At 38.4% G+C, this 25,631-nt stretch overlaps 1 protein-coding gene across 3 annotated transcripts in view; it reads left to right on the forward strand.

The window, feature by feature from the left end:
• HDAC8 (histone deacetylase 8) overlaps positions 1-25,631 on the forward strand; it is a 249,772-nt gene that overhangs the window by 110,733 nt on the left and 113,408 nt on the right. For all 3 annotated transcript variants that reach the window (XM_064368987.1, XM_012435590.2, XM_012435591.3), the window contains exons 8-9: positions 9,774-9,946; positions 12,364-12,458. In XM_064368987.1, the coding sequence (XP_064225057.1) occupies positions 9,774-9,946; positions 12,364-12,458 (268 nt within the window). The remainder of the gene's footprint in view (positions 1-9,773; positions 9,947-12,363; positions 12,459-25,631) is intronic.

Raw genomic sequence — 25,631 nt, forward strand, 5'->3', positions numbered from 1 at the left:
TTAGTACTTACCTCATACTTCTCCAATGGTTCCCATTTGACTGTCAAATCAAATGAAAACTTGTGAAAATAAGTGAATTGCTTCCATTATGAGTTTATGCTTATAACTTTAATTCAACAAATTCTACAAACGTTAAATGAAACATCAAATGAAAACTTCCAGTCTTGAATTTAAGAGTGTTCACTACCCACCCCTCTGTAAGCTGCCCTTACTTCAGTTGCTTTGAAGTTTGCACTATGTACAAGATGCCCTAACTTTCTCAAAGCTTCTAATCAACCTTTTCAATACCTATCCAGAGCCCTCTTTATCAGAACTCCTTGAGGACTCATTTTCTCTACCTGGCTATAATCAAAACAATTCAGAAACGCCTACCTGTATTTATCCATTCCTCTCTCCTAATTATCAAACACTCATAAATGTTATATGTATATCCTTTTATTGTGTGTCACACTCTGTATTACCCTATCAATTCTACCATATAAATTTCTCCCAAATCTATCTCTTCCTCCTTATCCTTGCTGTCACTGGCCTGGATGGTTGCAAAAGCCCTCATCAACCTTCAGGGTATCCTGCAATAGAGCTTGAGTATCTTTAAAATGGAAATCTAATTATGCCCCCAAAGCACACACACACAAAGATGCACACATGCACCCACACAATGTTTGAGACATTTTATACCCTTTAAGCAAAAGTCCAAACTCATTAGCCTACAGGGCATATATAGCCCACATTTACCTCTCTAGCCTCATCCCACCACTTCTGCTGTCAAGCCTTCATGCCCCTGCATGCATACTTCCTTCTCTGGACTTAGTCCCCTACCATCTCTGTTTCCAACTTCCCTATAATCACCCTATATACCTATAAATTTATACACTTTTTAAAAAACCTTTTATTGCACAATAGTCACAGATTCACAGAAGGCTGCAAAAAAAATGTACGGGAAGTCCCATGTACCCTCCTTCCAGCCTCCCCCAATGTTGACATTTTATACAATTATATTACAGCATCAAAATGAAGAAGTTGGCATTGGACATTGATACAAGCCATAGAACATATTTAGATTTCACCAGCTATACATGCAGGTGTGTGTGTGTGTGTGTGTGTTTGTGTAGCTCTATGCAATTTTGTCACACATGTAGCCTTGCATAACCACAACCACAATTAAGATACAGAACAGTACTGTCACCACAAGGCTCCCTCACGCTATGCCTTTATAGCTACACCCATCCCTAACCTCTGGCAACCAACTAATCTGTTCACTATCCCTGTAATTATTATTTCATAAATGTAATATAAATGGACTCATGCAGCATATAATCTTTGGAGGTTGGCCTTATTGACCCAGCATAATTCCCTTGAGAGCCATCCAGATTTTTCGCATGTATCAATAGTTTGCTCATTTTTATTAATGAGCAATATTCCAATGGCATGGATGTACTAGTTTGTTAACCATTTATCTGTTGAAGTACATCTGGGTTGTTTCCAATGTTTGGCTATTACTAACTGAGCTGCTATGAACATCATGTACAAGTTCCTACACAAAAATGAGTCTTAAATTATCTGGAATACATTGCCCAAGAGTATAATTACTAGGTCATATGGTAAGTCTGTTTTTAGTTTTGACAGGAACTGCCCAACTATTTTCCAGAGTGGGTATACCATTTTACGTTCCCACCAGCAAGATACATGTGTGATCTAGTTTCTCCATATCCTCACCAGGAATCATTGTTACCATTTTTCATTATAGCCATCTTGAGAGTTGGCTCACTGTAGTTCTCATCTTTTAGGACCTAAGTCAAGAGTTACTTCTGTAGAGACTTTTTAAAATCCTCAGGAAAAGTTGATTATTCCCACTCTGTGCCATTTCTGACACTTCATTTATCGTTATATTTTAATTATTTATTGACATAGTCTGTGTCTTTCCCTCTGTTTTCGAGCTACATGAAGCTAGGGACTGTGTCATATTCATCTTCATTCCTGCAGCGTCTGGTACAGTTACATGCTGGGCACACAGTGGATGCTCAGGAAAATGTGTGGTAAGTGAGGGAAAGAAGGAATGAAGAGAACATTATTCTTGTTGCCTCTCCCTCCTCCATAAGCTAGAAACCTTTTTAGAACAGACATCACGACTTCCTCTGTGTCTCCCAGCAGCAGCTAATAGGGTGCTCTGTACTTATAGATGCTCAATAAATGTCATCTAAACTATTCAGTTAGCTTATCTTCCCTCTGCACCCAAAAGATAAGGATATGAAAGAGAGAATAGGCCCAAGTATCCTTATATTAGGGATCATAAGTCATTATTTTTATAGTATTCTTTTTTTTTTTTAACTTTTATTTTTATTTTATTTTATTTTATTGCATTTTAGGTTTTGGGGTACATGTGAAAAACATGCAAGGTTGTTGCATAGGTGCATACGTGGCAGTGTGATTTGCTGCCTCCCTCCCCTTCACCTATATCTGGCATTTCTCCCCATGCTATCCCTCCCCAACTCCCCACCCCCCCACTATCCCCCCTCCCCTCTAACAGACCCCCGTGTATAGTGCTCCCCTCCCTGTGTCCATGTGTTCTCCTTGTTGAACACCCGCCTATAAGTGAGAACATGTGGTGTTTGATTTTGTGTTCTTCTGTCAGTTTGCTGAGAATGATGGTTTCCAGGTTCATCCATGTCCCTACAAAGGACGTGAACTACTCGTTTTTAATGGCTGTATAATATTCCATGGTGTATATGTGCCACATTTTTCCTGTCCAGTCTATCATCGATGGGCATTTGGGTTGGTTCCAGGTCTTTGCTATTGTAAATTGTGCTGCAATGAACATTCGTGTGCATGTGTCCTTATAGTAGAACGATTTATAATCCTTTGGATATATACCCAGTAATGGGATTGCTGGGTCAAATGGAATTTCTATTTCTAGGTCCTTGAGGAATCGCCACACTGTTTTCCACAGTGGTTGAACTAATTTACACTCCCACCAACAGTGTAAGAGTGTTCCTATTTCTCCACATCCTCTCCAGCATCTGTTTTCTCCAGATTTTTTAATGATCGCCATTCTAACTGGCGTGAGATGGTATCTCAATGTAGTTTTGATTTGCATTTCTCTAATGACCAGTGATGTTGAGCATTTTTTCATATGTTTGTTGGCCTCATGTATGTCTTCTTTTGTAAAGTATCTGTTCATATCCTTCGCCCATTTTTGAATGGGCTTGTTTGTTTTTTTCTTGTAAATCTTTTTTAGCTCATTGTAAATTCTGGATATCAGCCCTTTGTCAGATGGGTAGGCTGCAAAAACTTTTTCCCATTCTGTTGGTTGCCGATTCACTCTATTGACTGTTTCTTTTGCCGTGCAGAAGCTGTGGAATTTGATTAGGTCCCATTTGTCTATTTTGGCTTTTGTTGCCAATGCTTTAGGTGTTTTGGTCATAAAGTCCTTGCCTACGCCTATGTCCTGAATGGTTTTGCCTAGGTTTCCTTCTAGTGTTTTTATGGTGTTAGGTCTTATGTTTAAGTCTTTAATCCATCTGGAGTCAATTTTAGTGTAAGGTGTCAGGAAGGGGTCGAGTTTCTGCTTTCTGCATATGGCTAGCCAGTTTTCCCAACACCACTTATTGAACAGGGAATCCTTTCCCCATTGATTGTATTTTTCAGGTTTGTCAAAGATCGGGTGGTTGTAGATATGTTGTGTCACCTCTGACGCCTCTGTTCTGTTCCATTGGTCTATATCTCTGTTTTGGTACCAGTACCATGCTGTTTTGATTACTGTAACCTTGTAGTAGAGTTTGATGTCCGGTAGTGTGATGCCTCCCGCTTTGTTCTTTTTGCTTAGAATTGATTTGGCTATGCGGGCTCTCTTTTGGTTCCATATGAAGTTTAAGGTGATTTTTTCCAGTTCTGTGAGGAAGGTCCATTGGTAGCTTGATGGGGATAGCGTTGAATCTGTAAATTACTTTGGGCAGTATGGCCATTTTCACGATATTAATTCTTCCTAACCATGAACATGGAATGTTTCTCCATCTGTTTGTGTCCTTTCTTATTTCGTTGAGCAGTGATTTGTAGTTCTCCTTGAAGAGGTCCTTTACGTTCCTTGTTAGTTGTATTCCTAGGTATTTTATTCTCTTTGTAGCAATTGTGAATGGCAGTTCGTTCTTGATTTGGCTCTCTTTAAGTCTGTTATTGGTGTATAGGAATGCTTGTGATTTTTGCACATTGATTTTGTATCCTGAGACTTTGCTGAAGTTGCTTATCAGTTTCAGGAGATTTTGGGCTGAGGTGATAGGGTCTTCTAGATATACAATCATGTCGTCTGCAAATAGAGACAATTCGACTTCCTCCTTTCCTAGTCAAATACCCTTTATTTCTTTTTCTTGCCTGATTGCTCTGGCTAGAACTTCCAGTACTATATTGAATAGGAGTGGTGAGAGAGGGCATCCTTGTCTAGTGCCAGATTTCAAAGGGAATGCTTCCAGTTTTTGCCCATTCAGTATGATATTGGCTGTGGGTTTGTCATAAATAGCTTTTATTATTTTGAGACACGTTCCGTCGATACCTAGTCTATTGAGAGTTTTTAGCATAAAGGGCTGTTGAATTTTGTGGAAGGCCTTCTCCGCATCAATTGAGATAATCATGTGGTTTTTGTTTTTGGTTCTGTTTATGTGGTGAATTACATTTATAGACTTGCGTATATTGAACCAGCCTTGCATCCCCGGGATGAATCCTACTTGATCATGGTGGATAAGCTTTTTGATGTGCTGTTGTAATCGGCTTGCCAGTATTTTATTGAAGATTTTTGCATCTATGTTCATCATGGATATTGGCCTGTAGTTTTCTTTTTTTGTTGAGTCCCTGCCGGGTTTTGTTATTAGGATGATGTTGGTCTCATAAAATGATTTGGGAGGGATTCCCTCTTTTTGGATTATTTGGAATAGTTTCAGTAGGAATGGTACCAGTTCCTCTTTGTATGTCTGGTAGAATTCAGCTGTGAACCCATCTGGACCTGGGCTTTTTTTGGGTGGTAGGCTCTTAATTGCTGCCTCAACTTCAGACTTTGTTATTGGTCTATTCAGGGTTTCGACTTCTTCCTGGTTTAGGCATGGGAGAAGGCTACTGTCCAGGAATTTATCCATTTCTTCCAGGTTTTCTAATTTATGTGTATAGAGTTGTTTGTAATAATCTCTGATGATGGTTTGAATTTCTGTGGCATCTGTGGTGATATCCCCTTTATCATTTTTTATTGCATCTATTTGGTTATTCTCTTTTCTTTTTTATTAGTCTGGCTAGTGGTCTGTCTATTTTGTTGATCTTTTCAAAAAACCAGCTCCTGGATTTATTGATTTTTTGTAGGGTTTTTCGTGTCTCTATCTCCTTCAATTCTGCTTTGATCTTAGTTATTTCTTGTCTTCTGCTAGGTTTTGAGTTTTTTTGATCTTGCTCCTCTAGCTCTTTCAATTTTGACGATAGGGTGTCAATTTTAGATCTCTCCTTTCTTCTCATGTGGGCACTTATTGCTATATATTTTCCTCTAGAGACTGCTTTAAATGTGTCCCAGAGATTCTGGTATGTGGTGTCTTCATTCTCGTTGGTTTCGAAGAACATCTTTATTTCTGCCTTCATTTCATTGTTTATCCAGTCAACATTCAGGAGAAAGTTGTTCAATTTCCATGAGGCTGTGCAGTTCTGGGTTGGCTTCTGAATTCTGAGTTCTAACTTGATTGCACTGTGGTCTGAGAGACTGTTTGTTATGGTTTCCGTTCTTTTGCATTTGCTGAGGAGTGATTTACTTCCAATTATGTGGTCAATTTTAGAGTAAGTGTGATGTGGTGCTGAGAAGAATGTATATTCTGTGGATTTGGGCTGGAGAGTTCTGTAAATGTCTATTAGGTTTGCTTGTTCCAGGTCTGAGTTCAAGTCCTGGATATCCTTATTGATTTTCTGTCTCGTTGATCTGTCTAATATTGACAATGGTGTGTTGAAGTCTCCCACTATTATTGTGTGGGAGTCTAAGTCTCTTTGCAAGTCTTTAAGAACTTGCCTTATGTATCTGGGTGCTCCTGTATTAGGTGCATATATATTTAGGATCGTTAGCTCTTCTTGTTGCATTGATCCTTTTACCATTATGTAATGTCCTTCTTTGTCTCTTTTGATCTTTGTTGCTTTCAAGTCTATTTTATCAGAGATGAGAATTGCAACTCCTGCTTTTTTTTTTTTGCTCTCCATTTGCTTGGTAAATCTTCCTCCATCCCTTTATTTTGAGCCTTTGTGTATCCTTGCATGTGAGGTGGGTTTCCTGGATACAGCACACTGATGGGTTTTGGCTTTTTATCCAATTTGCCAGTCTGTGTCTTTTGATTGGGGCATTTAGTCCATTTACATTTAGGGTTAATATTGTTATGTGTGAATTTGATCCTATCATTTTGATGCTAGCTGGCTGTTTTGCCCATTGGTTGATGCAATTTCTTCATTGTGTTGCTGCTCTTTACCATTTCGTGCGTTTTTGGAGTGGCTGGTGCTGGTTGTTTTTTTTCTATGTGTAGTGTCTCCTTCAGGAGCTCTTGTAAAGCTGGTCTGGTGGTGATGAAATCTGTGAGTACTTGCTTGTTCTCAAAGGATTTTATTTTTCCTTCACTTATGAAGCTTAGTTTGGCTGGATATGAAATTCTAGGTTGAAAGTTCTTTTCTTTAAGGATGTTGAATATTGGCTCCCACTCTCTTCTGGCCTGTAGGGTTTCTGCTGAGAGATCTGCTGTGAGTCTGATGGGTTTCCCTTTGTGGGTAATCCGACCTTTCTCTCTGGCTGCCCTTAGTATTTTCTCCTTCATTTCAACCCTGGTGAATCTGATGATCATGTGCCTTGGGGTTGCTCTTCTAGAGAAATATCTTTGTGGTGTTCTCTGTATTTCCTGGACTTGAATATTGGCCTGCCTTGCTAGGTTGGGGAAGTTTTCCTGGATAATATCCTGAAGAGTATTTTCTAGCTTGGATGCATTCTCTTCGTCACATTCAGGTACACCTATCACATGTAGATTAGGTCTTTTCACATAGTCCCATAATTCTTGTTGACTTTGTTCATTCCTTTTTACCTTGTTTTCTCTAATCTTCCCTTCTTGTTTCATTTCATTGAGTTGATCTTCGACCTCTGATATCCTTTCTTCTGCTTGGTCAATTCGGCTGTTGAAACTTGTGCATGCTTCGCGAAGTTCTCTTGTTGTGTTTTTCAGCTCCATCAATTCACTCATATTCCTCTCTAAGTTGTCCATTCTCGTTAGCATTTCATCAAGTCTTTTTTCAAGGTTCTTAGTTTCTTTGCATTGGGTTAGAACATGTTCTTTTAGCTCGCGGAAGTTTCTTATTATCCACTTTCTGAAAGCTGATTCTGTCATTTCATCACACTCATTCTCCATCCAGTCTTGTTCCCTTGCTGGTGGGGAGTTGTGCTCCTTTGTAGGAGGAGAGGTGTTCTGGTTTTGGGTGTTTTCATCCTTTTTGCGCTGGTTTCTTCCCATCTTTGTGGATTTATCCACCTATCGACTTTGTAGTTGCTGTCTTTCTGATTTTGGTAATTTTAAGTCTGCAGCAGCTGAACTCATAAACCCCCTTTTCTTCCCCCCAGGTGTTCTGGCCCAGGGAGTAGTTAGGGCTTTATGATTTTCAGCTGTGTTGCTGTCGTTTTCCCTGCCCACAAGGTGGCAGTCTAGTCACACTCAGCCTGCAGAGGCTTCGCTGAGCTGCTGTGGGCTCCACCCAGCTTCCGTGTGAGCTTCCCTGCAGTCCTGTTTATATGGGTGTAGTTAGAACTGCTTCTGCTATGCTGGCCCGCCCCTGTAGTGACGGAGTCTCTGTAGTGGCGGGTTGTCTTGGTTATGGCAAATTGCTCCGGGAACTGCAGGGTGTTTCCCGATGGAGGACGCCCCTCCCCAAAAGAGCTGGGCCGTCCCTGGTTCAGCCGTGTTTCCAGTGGGGCCCTCTTTGCCCGGGAATCTCTTGGCTTGACTCCCTGCCTCAGCTCCCCTTGCTGGCCCAGAGGGGACACAGTCTCGTTCACTTTGCTCAAGGAGCTGCTGCTCCCTGCCCCCGGTGCAGGCCGAGCGGCTGCTCCGGTCCAACCAGTGGCACAGGGAACCCGTGGAGCTTCTCCGCCTGTGAATCTCCTGGTCTGTGGGCAGTTAAAATCCGCTGCCCTGTGTGCCGCTGCGTCAGCCGAAGCAGCGGCACTGAGATTCGTTGCACGCCCTTGCCAGGGAGTCTCCTGGCTTGATTCCCTGCTTCAGCTCCCCTTGCTGGCTCAGAGGGAACTCTGTCTCTCTCGCTCCGCATAAGAAGCCGCTGCCCCCCGCCCCAGGGCGTAGGCTGAGCAGCCACGCCGCTCAAACCAGCGGCTCTGGCGACCCGTGGGGCTTCTCCTCCTGTGAATCTCCTGGTCTGTGGGCAGTAAAAATCCATCTGGAAATGCAGCGTCCACTCACCCTCTGCGCCTTCTCTTGGAGCTGCAATCCCGACTTCCTCCTAAGCGGCCATCTTGTTCGACTCTCTATTTTTATAGTATTCTTATAATCTCTACAATCAGTATTTTTCTGTGTAGATGAGAAATCTAAACAAAACAGTCCTTTGAGTCAAAGAATGCCTCTGTGGGTAAGCACTATTCAATAATTTCAATACCCTTGTTACATATGAATTTGGGAGGATGGCATTTTATGTCCCTGAATTACTTTCACATTTCAGAAGGATCTGGGATTTTTCTGGTTTTGCTGCACTGGTATAATTTGACATGTTGACTATGAAGAGGCCATTAACCTCAACATTTTTGATCACTTTTTAACTCTGTATTTTCTCAACTCTGATGTATGTTAATTTGCACTTGTTTATATGTCTCTGTAAGAGTTATTTAGGCCCTTGAGGGCTGGCATATATTCTGTCTGGAAAGTAGATTGTAAGCCCCTTGAGAGCAGAGACTTTATAACTCCTAGGAATGCATTCTGGACACTGTCAGTGTTCAATTAATGATAATACTGAAAGCTTGATTAAGGTCATCTGTCACATTGACATCTTCCTATTCATCTACAAGGCTTCTATCAAAAAAAGCAGCTAGGTTGACTAGGTAGCATTGAATGACTGTATCCAAAATTATGTTCATTGTTACACTACAATTTGTTCTTCAGTGTGATTTCAGATTTATAATTTTAGATCAGTTGTTACAGTTCCCTTCCTTACAATACCCTGGTTACGTATGCATTAGGGAGGACTGCATTTCATAACCCTTTAGTTTTTTGCATAATAAAAAGTTACCTGATAACATCTATGCTTGTAAAGCATGTACTTCTTCTCCCCAGCCACCACTGAGAACCAGTGATTAAACTCCAAGTATGGTCCTAATCTTAAATAATCAGAAAGAATCCTTAATGACTATTCAATGTATATCTTATTTTCCCAGAATTTAAAATGGACTAAATGTCTACACTATGTCCTATGGCTGTTGAAGTTAAATTAATATGAATATTTCAAGGAAGTCTGAATTTTAAAATAGAAGGGCAAATGTGTTCATTGATGAGGGTAGAAGTAGGGGGAAATTTTTTTTAAGTCAGGTTTATTAAGGTGTCATTTACATATAGTCTGATTCACCCCTTTTAGGTGGAGAGTTTGATGCGTTTGACAGGTTGTATTTCTTTTCCCTTAACTATTTGCTAATTCAACTATACCTCCGACTTGCCCCACTACCATCACTACCCCTAGACCAAACTGACCTATATTTTTCTGATATCTTATGTCCTTTCTATTTTCTATAGTGTACTAAAGGAAGTATACCAAGCCTTTAATCCCAAAGCAGTGGTCTTACAGCTGGGAGCTGACACAATAGCTGGGGATCCCATGTGCTCCTTTAACATGACTCCAGTGGGAATTGGCAAGTGTCTTAAGTACGTCCTTCAATGGCAATTGGCAACACTCATTTTGGGAGGAGGTGAGTACAAAGGAAGCTTACCAGGAGAATTTGTTTACCTTCCTCCACATTTTGTCTTTTGGCACCGAACTTGCAAAACTTGGCTTTCTTAGATTGGATAATACCAACCTACCTGTGGCCCAGAACCCTGAGTCAATGAAATCTGCCACTTCCACAGTTCAGCATAAGAAAGTACTTTGACATACTTCTCAGATTAGCATGTACATTGACTCCTTGGCACTCTAAAGTCTAAATTTCAATTCCTGAAGCAAAGATTATTTGGTTAAAGGTTACCTTGGATCTGAAGAATAGAGGATGTTAACCCCAGTAGATTTTGATTAATCTTATCTCAGTATATTCTTTGATTTTCAGTTATAATAATCATCTTTTGGGAACATATCACTAAAATTCCAAGTCTACTCATAAGTAGTAAACACACAAATTAAGCTGAATTCAAGAATGACTCTTCCCCCAAAAAGCATGGATTTGTTATAGTGAAGCAAAATTGAGAGGTCTATAATCTCTTTGGCATTCTTGCCTTTGGTGTGTGCCAGTCTATTCAACAGAAGCATTTACACATTTGAGAAAGGAACTTGTAACAACATCTACCACATTTAAAGATGCCTTGCTTAAAATCTTTTGCCTACTTACCTGGCACAAACTCATTGGATGAATACATTGTTATCTTAAAATAACATGATCAAGCAGATTGAGCTTAAAATGCATGTATTATAGAAGAGTTAATTGTTTGTTGTTTTGTCAAACTGTTAGGGGAAATTGTGGGGAAGCCTTATTAAATGAGTGAGCATTCAACACAAGTACACAAGCCTGGTCCTTTGGCAGCCTCAAACTCTAGAAGGCTCAAAATTAAAGGTACTTACGACAGACAACCTCTTATGAAAAGCTGGCAAGAAATATATTAACTTCAACTGAAGGAAAAGATAAAGTTGATAAGTACTATGTGACATATTACTTTCCTTGACAGCACTAAGGATGGTGATTATGATACAGGTACAGCTAAGGAAGGGGAAGAGACCATATACATCAGGTTAAAAATCTGACTTTTGTTTAAGGCTATAATCTTTATATTAAAAGTCTGTTAGCATTCTCTAAAGCCTTTTTGTTTTCTCAGCCCAAAGTTTTGTCTTTTGAATATATAACTGTTCTTAGGAAATATGTGTATTCCTGAAAATGCTTGTGCATAAATGGAATTTTTGCAAATCAAATCATATTGTGTACATACCAGAGATAGTTTACTACTTAAGCAAAACCTATGATGACCTTTTTTCAAATTATATAATCATGCCAAATAAGTCTATCTTATAAATTCAGGTTTTTCCATGTCAGGAGTATTTAAAGTAATACCTGTACCATTTAACTGAAATTCTCAGCCCCTATTAACACATAGACAATTAGTAGAGAGGGCTACATCCCCAAGCATCAGTGAACCTCATTGAGGCCTAAAAGACATACTCCAAGCATCCCTGACCTTTCAAATAGTAGAAAGGCTTCCAAAAAGGTTGATCATATGTCCTAGTTTATACATGTTATCCCAGTGTGATGATAAATAGTGCCTCCTTTTACTTTTAAAAGTATACCATTTTGGACAATAATTTATATGGTCGCCCTACCTAAAATAGACCAGATTCTGTTTCCCTTAGGCTGCATTGAGATTAGGAAATCATTCCATTTTACTCATATACTCTTGGAATTTAGCTAAAGGCCAATGTTCTAATGCTTGCATGGCAGAGCACATCTATTCAGCACAAAAATATGCTGATTATTAGCCAGTATAATATGGCTTTTGGGTGACTGAGACAGGACCTGATGAGATGGGTCAGAGCATCCAACAATGGTCCCTTCCTCATCTCACTATCTTTGATCTCTGCCACCAGGCCTATGTTTTGTGGTGAAAAGGAATGCTGATATTGAAAGAAGGAAGTCTGTTTTTGTTAGCGTTTTCCTTTTCTCTTTCCTGGGCTTTTAGGGCTAGATCTGCCAATAGTTTTAAAATACAAATTACATTCAGCAGTCATTTTATAGAATTGTTGCAAAATTTGTCACAGAAATCTTTTCATTGGTTAGATCACCTCAAGAGATCTGGATTCCAGAGATCTGAGTCTTGCTGATGGCTCTTGATGAACTGAGGAGGTTGGATTCCTCAGGTACATATTTCTGGGGAGATGAGAGCCTCTTTAATCTTTGCAGACCTTGGACTTCCCAGTTTTACACTGTGCATGATCTGACTGGTCCACCGAAGTCTGCCTACTAGGTGGTTTAAAAATATCACAAAGGGATGTTTAAGGGAAATTCTGAAATTTGAAGTTATCTTTTTAGACAGTTTATTAAAACATTTTTCTCTCTTTCCTTACCCTCCTTCCCTCTCCTGCTGTTTTGTGACTATTCTTTCCTAACTTCACAATTCTTGATGGAGACAGGAGGCTATAACCTTGCCAACACGGCTCGATGCTGGACATACTTGACCGGGGTCATCCTAGGGAAAACGCTATCCTCTGAGATCCCAGATCATGAGGTAAGTAAGGCTCTGACAAGTCCTCTCTTCTTTAAGGAGAAGAGCTGAGTCATTCCACCTAATCAAAATCACGTCCTCACCACTCAATACCGTTTTGTTGAGAGACACTTCAATAACAATAACACACTGTCTTGGCAGAATAGTGGACTCTTGTTCCAAAATATCCAAGACCTTCTGCTTTTTTTTTTTTTTACAAGAGATCTCAAAGGCCAACAAACTTTAATTTCTCAATTAATTACAGAGACTGTGGGAAGGGGTCACCTGTTCACACAAAGAATTCTTTGGAATATGTGCATATTTTTATCCCCTAGCCTCAAAAAGGAAGGGGCTATTTTTAAAATGTGTAAGCTGAATTCTCTATTTTTTTTAGAAGTCTTATAGGTGGTATGTGGCACAAGGTCTTTGGTGGCAGTACTGATCACTCAATTTTCTTTGACTAACATAAAATTCAAGAAACCCATAATCACTACAAACACCATTGCTGGTGTTTTTCCAGCAATTAGTGGCACACAGAGGCTGGAACAGGACCAACCAAAATGTGAAACGTCATTTGAGCCCTTGCCATTTTCTTTAGTCATACAAGATGAGCTTTATGTTTTCTAAAAGCTAAGATGTCTATTCTAGTTTTCCTAAAACAAGTTGATGGAAAGCTGTCTGAGACCTGTGGGTATGCTGATAATCCCTAATCCAAAGGCATACCTTTGTTCCTACCTACCACCCCAGTTCCCCTGCAAGCAGGAAGCATGTTATCATAGATCAAGATGTATAACCACAGACCTTAGACTGGATAACTTAAAATAACAAACCAGTACATGCAGCCCCAGTTTCTCAAGCTATTTCCCAAGGATTAGGGATGTTGCTTTGGTTATAGTGTTATGATTTCTGCCAGATACAGTAGCTATACACTTGGGAGCATGATGCTTTTTAAAGTTGCTATTATTTTTTAAAAATTAGAAACAACTTAAACTAATTTCCTTCCAATTTTCTCCTAACCTCAGGTGAGGTCTAATATGTATCTCAGAAAAACCATTGAATATGTCTAGAATACAAATAGAAGGTACACTATAATTTGAGACAATTTGCTGATATCAGGGTTAATAGAAGTCTCTTTTCTTGATTTGACTTACCTTTATTCAGTATTTGGAAGCTTAATGAAATATAAAGGTAAGTGCTGTGAACAAATGTAATTGCTGTTATTGCTGTGGGAGTATCTCAGATTGTATTGTAATTTAAAGCTCTGGGACTTTATAAACTTATCAAGTTATGTCAGAAAGAAGTTTTAAGCTGTAGAAGCCTGAACTGCGAATGAATTCTCTATTCCTGAGAAGCAAAAGCAAATCCTAAATTTCATCTATATTAAAAGATTGATACAATTTTGATAAAGATGAATACTGCCTCTGGTACCTGGAGAAGCTATGGGCCTGAATGGGTGTAGGCTTGGCCTTATAGATAGATGTTCTATCTTTATACTGAAATAATCTGTAAGATTAAACAAGATGTAATATATGTCAAGTGCCTAACACATAGTTTCCTGGCACCTAATAGGCACTTGAAAAATGCAAGTTCTCGGCCAGACATGATGGCTCATGCCTGTAATCCCAGCACATTGGGAGGCCGAGGCAGGCAGATCACAAGGTCAGGAGTTCGAGACCAGCCTGGCCAACATGGTGAAACCCTGTCTCTACTAAAGATAAAAAAACAATAGCTGGGCATGGTGGCGCACGCCTATAATCCCAGCTACTCGGGAGGCTGAGGCAGGAGAATCACTTGAACCCGGGAGGCAGAGGTTGCAATGAGCTGAGATCGCGCCATTGCACTCCAGCCTGGGTGACAGGGCGAAACTCCGTCTCAAAAAAAAAAAAATGCAAGTTCTCTCCTTCCCCTTTGCATGCTGCTCACTTCTTATACCCAGACATTTATGACTATGTCATTCATAAATTTGTCCAAACCCTTTGTGAATCCCTTCTGTCATATCCTTCTAGTTTAAGAGATGTGAGTCATGCAAGAAGGAACAAAGAATAAAATTGAAATGACAGTCTTCCAGGTACAATAAGATAACATTTTAATGAAAATTGCCAAAAATAGACTACACAGTATGAAGGCATATAAGTTCTGTGGCACAATACAGTTGCACACAAATATCCTTGTAGTCCTCTGAAATCAGATCAACAAATGGTAGATCAAAAAATATTTGCTAAGCACCCATTGTGTGCCAGACACCATGCTAAAAGTCTTAGGAGATGCAAAGAGAGAACTTCATCCCTTACCTTAAGCAGCTAGGAAGGGAGGGTGGTGTCTATGCTGGGGAGATATGCAAATACACAGATAGTTATAATACAAAGCAGAAAAAGAATAAGACAGTAGGAATAGTGACTGTGGAGATGTGCATCAAATATAAAGGGGATACAAAGGAGTACACAAAATACCTTGCCCTCCACAAGCTGAGAATATAATCAAGAAATCTAGTAGGTAAAAAGGTCAAGATAATGCAGCAGTCAGTTGCAGCTGGGCTGACCTCCCACTCTCTTTGCTCTCAGTCTTGGGCTTCAGTTCTTCCATGTCCTAGGGTAATAATCCTCCTCCTCCACATGCCCATTCCCCACTTCTGTTATCTTCCTAGGTCCTGCTTCAAGCCCTGTGCCCTTCAAAAACCCTTACCTAAATACTCCAAGCCCCTTTGAGCTCTTCCTTTACATTCATACATTCCTTGATTCATTTAACAATATTTGTTGGGCCCTTACTATTTGCCAGGCCCTATTGAGACCTGTATTCAGAGATACAAAGACTAATGAGATAATCCCAGTGCCCTCCAAAATCTCACCATCTAATAAAGGTGACAGAACAATGTGCTCAAATCTAGGACAGATGAGGGCCACAGGGGATATATTTCAACAAGACTTTGAACTGAATCTTAGAGGTTGATTGGGAGTTCGCTAGGTGAAGAAGGAGAAAAAGGCATTCTAAGCAGAGGGAACAAAAATCAGGAAGGGCCTGGTGCCTCATGGGGCCAGTGAGAAATTTGCTATGTGTAGAATACAGGGCATATGAGAGAGAGTAGGAAGGATTAAGGCTTGAATGGAAGTTAGGGCCAGATTATAAAGAGCCCTGAATGCTGCACTGAAGAGCTTTATTCTATGCAAACAAATGAGCTTTAACTTTTAAAAAGCTCACTTGGTAGAGTGTGGAAGATAAATTGCAAAGAGGAGAGACTTGAGAAAGGCAGACCTGTTAAGAGGTTCAAATATATACCTATAACACTTATAGTCTGTGCCATTCATTTGGTCATCAGTGTCTTGGTTGTCTGCACCACATCCCCCACCCAAGTGCTTAGCTGAGTGTTAAGTACCCACCACCTAGTTGAATGAATGAGTGTTTGAATATGTGTCTCAGTCTTGACATTTGGAAACTTCTATTTTTTTAAGATGAAAGAATTGGAAGCATAATCCAGCCTTTCTCTGGGAACCCTTAGTAGCGACCTTCTATCCTTTGCAAGAAGTACCAGGTATCCCAGCTATAGGAAACAGATGTATCCATGGGAGAACATTATATTACCAATGTAGGGAAAGGAGTTAGGAAGGCAGAAGCCCAGCCCAAATATTAGAAGTGATAAGGGTGAAACTTCAAGCATAGCCCTCATGAAATATAAAACCGGTGATACCGTAAAGCCAGTGATACCATAAGGCCAGTGATGGCATAAAGCCAGTGATGAGGAAGTTCGTTTCAGCCCAAGCACTGGGGAGCCAGGTTGCCAGCTAAGCAGTCCCACCTGGGAAAGCTGAGAAGAATGGAGCTTGTATGTATGATTGGCCCAGATATCTGTACCATAGGGAAGGCCCTAAGGTGTCATGGTACCATGAAAAGACCAGTACATAGCAAATTTGGCACAATCACCTGTATTGTTATATATAAAAATGTTCTATAGTCCAGTAATACTATTTAGATCCCATGACTTAATCTAGGATAGAGTAGGGCTGGGGTATGTGTGTGTGTATGTGTCTGTGTATCATCACACAGGTTTACTAATGAAAAATATGAACACTACTTAACCAGGCTGCTTTTTATGGACCGATTAAATAAATTGTACCTCATTCATATTAGGGAATATATGTAACCATTAAAAAGAATTAGGTCAATTTATATACAAGTATATGTTACTAACATAAGATAGTCTTGTTGCACTGTAACCTGTAGATTGCACTGAATCTATAGATTGATTTGTGGAGGAATAATATCATAACAATATTTAATCTTTTAGGCCATGAATTTATCTTTCTATTTACTTGAGTCTTCTTTAATTCCAAATTATAATCTGTACTCTCCACCAAACACATCTTACACAAATTTTGTTGAATTGATCCCTAAGTACTGTATTTCATTATTTTGATCCTGTGTAAATGGTATTTTTATTTCAATTTCCAGTTGTTTGTTGCCAGAATATTGAAGTACAATTGACTTTTCATATTGATCTTGAGTAATGTAACCTTGCTAAATTCACTTATTACCTCTAGTAGCTTTTTTGTAGATTGCTTAGCATAATTCATGTATGCAAACATGTCAACTGTGAGTGAATAAAGAGAGTTTTCCTTCTTTCTTTATAATCTTCATGTCTTTTATTTCTTTTTCTTACCTGTTTGCACTGGTTAGGACCTCCAGTGCAATGCTGAGTGGAAATGGTGAGTGAGTATCTTTATCTGGTCCCCAGTCATAGACGGAAAGCATTTAATCATCACTATGAAGTGTGATATTAGCTGTAGGATTTTTCAAAAATGTTCTTTTTTTTAGGTTGAGAAAGTTCCCTTCTATTCCTAATTTACTAACTGTTTTTTTCTCACAAATGAGTACTGATTTTGTCAAATGTTTTTCTTTGTCTATTGAAATGATCATATGGTATCCTCCTTTATTGTTAGTACAGTAAATTGCACTGATTGTTCAATGTTAAACTAACTTTGCGTTCTGGGAATAAACCCTGCTTGGTCATGTTATATTATCCTTTTTATGTATTGCTGGATTCATTTTGCTGAAACTTGGTCACGGTTTTTTGTGTCTATGTTGATGAGGGATGTTGGCCTGTTGTTTTCTTGTCATGTCTTTGTCTGGTTTTGATATCAGGGCAATGCTGATTTTGTGGTTTCTTTTGGGTTTACATCTGGGTATGCTTTTTTTTTTTTGAGACAGAGTCTTGCTCTGTCACCCAGGCTGGAGTACAGTGGCACAATCTCGGCTCACTGCAACCTCCGCCTCTCGGGTTTGAGTGATTCTCCTGCCTTAGCCTCCCTAGTAACTGAGACTACAGGCCCACACTACCACACCTGGCTAATTTTTGTATTTTTAGTAGAGGCGAGGTTTCACCATGTTAGGCAGGCTGGTCTCGAACTCCTGACCTCAAGTGATTCACCTGCCTTAGCCTCCCAAAGTGCTGGGATTACAGGTGTGAGCCACCATGCCCGGCCTACAGTAGACATTTTTAACTTACCAGAGTCAACTTTTAAATAGTATTACATTACTTCACATATAATATAGTACCTTTACAGCAGTGTTCTTCCATTTTTTTTCCTTCCTCTTTCTTTGTGCTATTGTAGTCATATATTTTACTTTTGCATATGTTATAAACCTCTTGATACGTTATTGTTTTTCTTTAAACAATTCTTTTAGTTTTTAAAATATTTACTAATTCATTTTAAGTAAGAATAAATCCAGTATATAATAGCACTAATAGCATGTTTTGATGAAAAATAACTGTATTTTTCAAGATAAAAAGAAATTTTATAAGAAAAATGTCATTGTTATACCCTTTTGCCAATTTCTTTAATGTCTGGCTTAATAGATGACAGTTGACTTCTCATACCTGCTTCTACGTTCAGTGTGTTTTGAGATGTTGTTTTTGTTAAAATGTATAAAGAAAATCCAACTTCACATAGATATGTAGTTGGAAAAAGGAGGAGTATTTTAATACATTTTCAGATAATTATGGGTATTCTTTGATACTACACTAAAACTTAACAAGTGGAAGTTTCTTAAAGGTTAATGCAGTGTGGAATCTGAAACCATATCAGTGAACTTTTTATATACTGTTGCATTAAAACTCATTGGTTATCTTATTCTTTTGAGTGGATATTTGACTCATCTTATACATATTGGTCATTTGGAAAATAGTGGTTCACTAAGTTATGCAAATATTCCAAATGCTAACACATTTTATGCAGTATCAAAAAATCATAGTCATTGATTTCACCACTGATCTCATTGGAAAAAAGTATTGGGAAATTGTCAAATTCCCAGTGGCAGAATGAAGTTTTCCAAAATTCTAATTTTCACTCAAAAAATGTGAATATTATCATTGGCAAGAAATACTGTCAGTTGTTTGCCCTGAAGTGACAGACTTACTTCATTTTTGAAAGAATATTTGCCAAATATCCAAGTATTTAATCATGGCTCATCCATCATTCTTTCCAGCAAAAATGATGTTCTATGAAAAATATGGCTAGTTAAACTCAAAAGTTGACATGCTTTTCCTCAAGACAACCATCATAGTACAGTTTATACCAGAAGCACCTGATGTATACCTCCTATTTTGTCACACAGAATCTTAAATCCAGCATCAGGATTTAATAAAAGTAATACTTTTTAGTGCTTTATCAGCGACATTCTTAAGTCAAATTAGATTTTATTTTACTATAAGTGCATGTCAGTAAATGATACAATAACTCCTGGTGTACTTTGATGCTATTGCCTTAATTTGTGCAATAGTACCAGCAGTTTTACCCACCATTGCTTTTGCACCTCCATGCAAATATAAACAAAGTTTCTCCAGCATAAACCATGAGAGTCAAACAAGTTATTCAGCACTTTGAATGTTTAGCACCACTCATGTTTGTCGCCAACCATTCACATAAAAGAAGATCGTCTTCAAAGATTAGTTAGTGCTAATACCACATGACTGACTATAAGCAAAACTGCAAGTCCAGCCACATTTGTAGATTTGTCTCTTTTTATGGTGTGAATAAGTTCCGTAAATGAGATGCTAAGTCTTCATGATTACAGCTAAATGTTTAAATAAACAAGTTACTTTGCCATTGAGAAAAGACAATGCTGTAAGTTATTCTACTAACTTTTCATCCAATAGGCAGTGAGCAATGTCAATTGTCCAAGGCTTTATTGGTCTCCAAGCTATACTGTGGAATTCTCTAGCCAATGCAGTAAAATAACTTACCCATAAGATGCTGCAATGACTTTTTAATTTCTAATTGGAAAGGTACAACAAACAATTTTTGGCCATTTGAGTTCATCTTGTCTATGCTTAATATATTCAATTCCTTTTCCTTTAACTATGAATGAATGGTCTAAAAATGATGTTACAATTTAAATGACAAATTAATTTAAAACTGTTTGAAAATGTTCTGTTGCATAAGACACTATAAGGTAAATTTGTGACATATATAAAGATAATTCAATCATATTTTGTTTCTTATTTAAAATTTCACCCAGTTTTTTTGAAGTAAAGTTCTTCCTTCCCTGGGTCAGAACCATTATTGATGTTTCAGTTTTGTCTTTTTCAGCTTTTATAAACATAGATATTGTGGCTCTTGTTTAAGAAAACAAGTCTTCTAGCTCTGAACCACACCCCTTATATCCTTAATTGGGCTGTGTTTGGCTGGACTGTGTTACTCCATTTCCTCTCTGCCACCAGGGCGACAGCATGCCTTGCTCCTCCCTGGTCTTCCGTGGCACTCCTTTGAGCTCAGTATATAGGCAGCCACCACTGGACCTGCTGCTTCCAACATGACTCTACATGGTCTTCTATAGAAATTATGAGTAAGAAAGTATCTTTTATATTTATCCATTCCAGCATTTTTCAATCTTTTGTATAGATCCAGGTTTCAATCTGGTACAAATTGCATTCTGCCTGAGAACTTCAGTTCATTTTTCTTATACTGTAGGTAAGCTAGCAACAAATTCTCAGCTTTTGTTTGTCTGAAAAAGTTTCTATTTTGTGTTAATTTTGTAAAGATGTGTTCACTAGGTATAGAATTCTAGGTTGATAATTTTTCTTTTAGCACTTCAAAGATATCATTGCATTGTCTTCTTGCTTACATATTTCCTCATGAGAAGTCTGTTATTAATTTTTATCTTTGTTCCTTTGTATAATACATGTCATATTTCTTTGGCTGCTAAGTTTTCTCTTTATAACTAGTATTTGGCAGCTGGATTAAAATGTGCTGTCATGTGGTTGTTTTTGGATATATCATGTGTGAAATTTATTGAGCTAGATCTGTGGGTTTGTAGTTTTCATCAAATTTAGAAATATACATAGAGGTCTACTGTTTTTTCTTTCTTCTACTTCTAGGACTCCAGCTAAACCTAGTTAGACCAGTTATGTTGAAGTCTCATAGGTCACTCACTGTAACCTTTCTACTATTTCTTTCTTTCTTTCTTTCTTTCTTTCTTTTTTTTTTAAGAGACAGAGTCTTACTCTGTCAGCCAGGCTTGAGTACAGTGGTATAGTCATGGCTTACTGACGCCTCAACCTCCTGGGCTCAAGCAATCCTCCCACCTCAGCCTCCTGAGTAGATAGGACTACAGGCACACTCCACCATGCCTGGTTAATTGTTTTATTTTGTAGAGACAAGGACTCACCATGTTGTCCAGGCTGATCTTCAACTCCTGGTCTCAAGCAGTCCTCTCGCCTTAGCCTCCCAAAGTGCTGGAATTACAGGCATGAGCCACCATGCCCAGCCCTTTTTTTTTTTTTCAGTCTTTTATTTCTCCCTGTGATTTATTTTGGAGAGTTTCCATCGCTTTGCCTTCAAGTTCATTGATATTTTCTTCTTCAGTGTACCTGCTCTTAATCTCATCCAGTGAAATTTCCCTTTCAAATAGATGTTTTTCATCTCTAGAATTTCCATTATTAAAAATATTTTAATTTCTCTCCGCACTAAGTACATATTTTTTTTTTACCTCCTTAAGCATATGGAGCATATTTATAATAGCTGTTTTACTGTCCTTGTCTACTAATTCCATCATTTCTGTCATTTCTAGATCTGTTTCTGTTAACTGATTTTTCTTTAGATTATAGGTCACATTTTCCTACTTCTTTGTGTGTTTAGTAATTTTTTATTAGACATCAAATGTCATGAATTTTATATTGTTGAGTTCTGGATTTTTAAAAATTGATTTCACAAGGATTAGACTTTTTCCCTGATAATTAAGTTATTGTGGATCAGTTTGATCCTTTTTCAGTTTTGTTTATAAATTCATTTAGAGAAAGTCTTGACTAGCCTTTTTATTCTAGGGCTAATTTAGCCCACTTTGAAGGTACTACCCCTGGTAAGCCTGTAAGCCTGTACTGTTACCCCAGGTATTCAGTGAGATCTCTTCACTTTGACCCTTTGTGAGCTCTAGGAATTGTTTATTGTTGTTGTTATTGTAAGATGGAGTCTTGCTTTGTCACCCAGGCTGGAGTGCAGTGGCACGATCTCAGCTCACTGCAAGCTCCACCTCCCAGGTGCAGGCGATTCTCCTATCTCAGCCTACGCAGTAGCTGGGATTACAGGCAATCGCTCCCATGCCCAGCTAATATTTTGTATTTTTAATAGAGATGGGGTTTCATCATGTTGGCCAGGTTGGTCTCAAACTCCTGACCTCAAGTGATCCACCTGCCTCAGCCTCCCAAAGTGCTAGGATTACAGGCATGAACCACTGTGCCCAGCCAGGAATTGTTCATCTTACAACACTTCAGTAATTGTTTTTCTATAAGTTTTTCTGGACTACTCTCGTGAGGTTGTACTTTTTTCTTGTAAATTTGTTTCAGTTCCTTGTAGATTCTGGATATTAGCCCTTCATCAGATGGATAGATTACAAAAATTTTCTCCCATTCTGTAGGTTGCCTGTTCACACTGATGATAGTTTCCTTCACTGTGCAGAGGCACTTTAGTTTAATTAGATCCCATTTGTCAATTTTGGCTTTTGATGCCATTGCTTTTGGTGTTTTAGTTGTGAAGTCTTTGCCCATGCCTATCCTGAATGGTACTGCCTAGGTTTTCTTGTAGGGTTTTTATGGTTTTAGGTCTTAAGTTTAAGTCTTTAATCCATCTTGAGTTAATTTTTGTGTAAAGTATAAGGAAGAGGTCCAGTTTCAGTTTTCTGCATATGGCTAGCCACTTTTCCCAACACCATTTATTAAATAGGGAATACTTTCCCCATTGCTTGTTTTTGTTTTTGTCAGGTTTGTCAAAGATTAGATGATTGTAGATGTGTGGTGTTATTTCTGAGGCCTCTGTTCTGTTCTACCGGTCTACATACCTGTTTTGGTACCAGTACCATGCTGTTTTGGTTACTATAGCCTTGTAGCATAGTTTGAAGTCAGGTAGCTTGATGCCTCCAACTTTGTTCTTTTTGCTTAGGATTGTCTTGGCTATACAGGCTCTTTTTTAGTTCCATATGAAATTTAAAGTACTTTTTTCTAATTCTGTGAAGAAAGTCAGTGGTAACTTGATGGGGATAGCATTGAATCTATAAATTACTTTTGGCAATATGGCCATTTTCACAATATTGATTCTTCCTCTCCATGAGCATGGAATGTTTTTCCATTTGGGTCCTCTCCTATTTCCTTGAGCAGTGGTTTGTAGTTCTCCTTGAAGAGGTCCTTCACATCCCTTGTAAGTTGTATTCCTAGGTATTTTATTTTCTTTATAGCAATTGTGAATGGGATTTACTCATGGTTTGGCTCTCTGCTTGTCTATTATTGGTATATAGGAATGCGTGCGATTTTGCACATTGATTTTGTATCCTGAGACTTTGCTGAAGTTGCTTATCAGCTTAAGGAGACTTTGGGCTGAGGCAATTGGGTTTTCTAAATATACAATCACGTTATCTTCAAACAGAGACAATTTGACTTCCTCTCTTCCTATTTGAATACACTTTATTTCCTTCTCTTGACTGATTGCCCTGACCAGAACTTCCAATACTATGTTGAATAGGAGTGGTGAGAGAGGGCATCCTTGTCTTGTGCTGGTGTTCAAAGAAAATGCTTCCAGCTTTTGTCCACTCAGTATGATATTGGCTATGTTTTTCTCATAAATAGCTCTTATTATTTTGAGATACGGTCCATCAACACCTAGTCTATTGAGAGTTTTTACCATGGAGGAGTATTGAATTTTATCAAAGGCCTTTTCTGCATCTATTGAGATAATCATGTGGTTTTTGTCATTGGTTCTGTTTATGTGATGGATTATGTTTATTGATTTGTGTACGTTGAACCAGCCTTGCATCCCAGGAATGAAGCCGACTGGATCATGGTGGATAAGCTCTTTGATGTGTTGCTGGATTCGATTTGCTAGTATTTTGCTGTGGATTTTCACATCAATGTTCACCAGAAATATTCACCTGAAATTTTATTTTTTTTGTTGTGTCTCTGCCAGGTTTTGGTATCAAGATAATGCTGGCCTCATAAAATGAGTTAGGGAAGAGTCCTTCTTTTTCTATTGTTTGAAATAGTTTCAGAAGGAATGGTACCAGCTCCTCTTTGTACCTCTGGTAGAATTCAGCTGTGAATCCATCTGGTCTTGGGCTTTTTTTGGTTGGTAGGTTATTAATTACCACCTCAATTTCAGAACTTATTATTGGTCTATTCAGGGATTCGACTTCTTCCTGGTTTAGTCTTGGAAGGGTGTATGTCTACAGGAATTTATCCATTTCTTCTAGATTTTCTAGTTTATTAGCGTAGAGGTGTTTATAGTATTCTCTGATGGTAGTTTATATTTCTGTGGTATCAGTGATGATATCTCCTTTATCATTTTTTATTGTTTCTATTTGATTCTCTTTTTCCTTCTTTATTCATCTAGCTACAGTGTATTTTGTTAATCTTTTCAAAAAACCAGCTCTTGGATTCATTAATTTTTTGAAGGGTTTTTCATGTCTCTATGTCCTTCACTTCTGCTCTGATCTTAGTTATTTCTTGACTTCTGCTAGCTTTCGAATATGTTTCCTCTTGCGTCTCTAGTTCTTTTAATTGTGATGTTAGGGTGTCGATTTTAGATCTTTCCTGCTTTCTCCTGTGGACATTTATTGCTATAAATTTCCCTCTAATCAGTGTTTTAGCTGTGTCCCAGAGATTCTGGTACATTGTGTCTTTGTTCTCATTGGTCTCAAAGAACTTATTTATTTCTGCCTTAATTTTGTTAATTACCCAGTAGTCATTCAAGAGCAGGTTATTCAGTTTCCATGAAGTTGTGCAGTTTTGAGTGAGTTTCTTAATCCTGAGTTCTAATTTGATTGCACTGTGGTCTGAGAGACTGTTATAATTTCCATTCTTTTCCATTTGCTGAGGAGTGTTTTACTTCCAATTACATGGTTAATTTTAGAATAGGTGCCATGTGGTGCTAATAAGAATGTATATTCTGTTGATTTGGGGTGGAAAGTTCTGTAGATGTCTATTAGGTCCACTTGGTCCAGAGCTGATTTCAAGTCCTGGATATCTTTGTTAATTTTCTGTCTTGTTGATCTAATATTTACAGTGGGGTGTTAAAGTCTCCCACTATTATTGTGTAGGAATCTGAGTCTCTTTGTAGGTCTCTAAGAACTTGTTTCATGAATCTGGGTGCTCCTGTATTGGGTACATATGTATTTAGGATAGTTAGCTCTTCTTGTTGTGTTGATCCCTTTCCCATTATATAATGCCCCTCTTTGTCTTTTTTGATCTTTGTTGGTTTGAAATCTTTTTTTAACAGATACTGGGATTGCAACCCCTGCTTTTTTTTTTTTTTCTTGGTAAATATTCCTCCATCCCTTTATTTGCAGCCTATGTGTGTCTGTGTGTCTTTGCACGTGAGATGGGTCTCCTGAATTCAGAACACCAATGGGTCTTGACTTTATCCAATTTGCGAGTTTGTGTCTTTTACTTGGGGCATTTAGCCCATTTACATTTAAGGTTAATATTGTCATGTGTGCATTTCATTCTGTCACTATGATGCTAGCTGGTTATTTTGCTCATTAGTTGATGCAGTTTCTTCATATTATTGGTGGTCTTTACAATTTAGTATGTTTTTGCAGTGGCTGGTAACAATTTTTCTTTTCCATATTTAGTGCTTCCTTCAGGAGCTCTTGTAAGGCAGGCCTGGTGATGACAAAATCTCTTAGCATTTGCTTGTCTGTAAAGAATTTTGTTTCTCCTTCACT

The sequence above is a fragment of the Aotus nancymaae genome, unplaced genomic scaffold (assembly GCF_030222135.1).
Source record: "Aotus nancymaae isolate 86718 unplaced genomic scaffold, 86718_ANA_hifiasm-v0.15.2.pri h1tg000081l, whole genome shotgun sequence".
NCBI lineage: Eukaryota > Metazoa > Chordata > Mammalia > Primates > Aotidae > Aotus > Aotus nancymaae.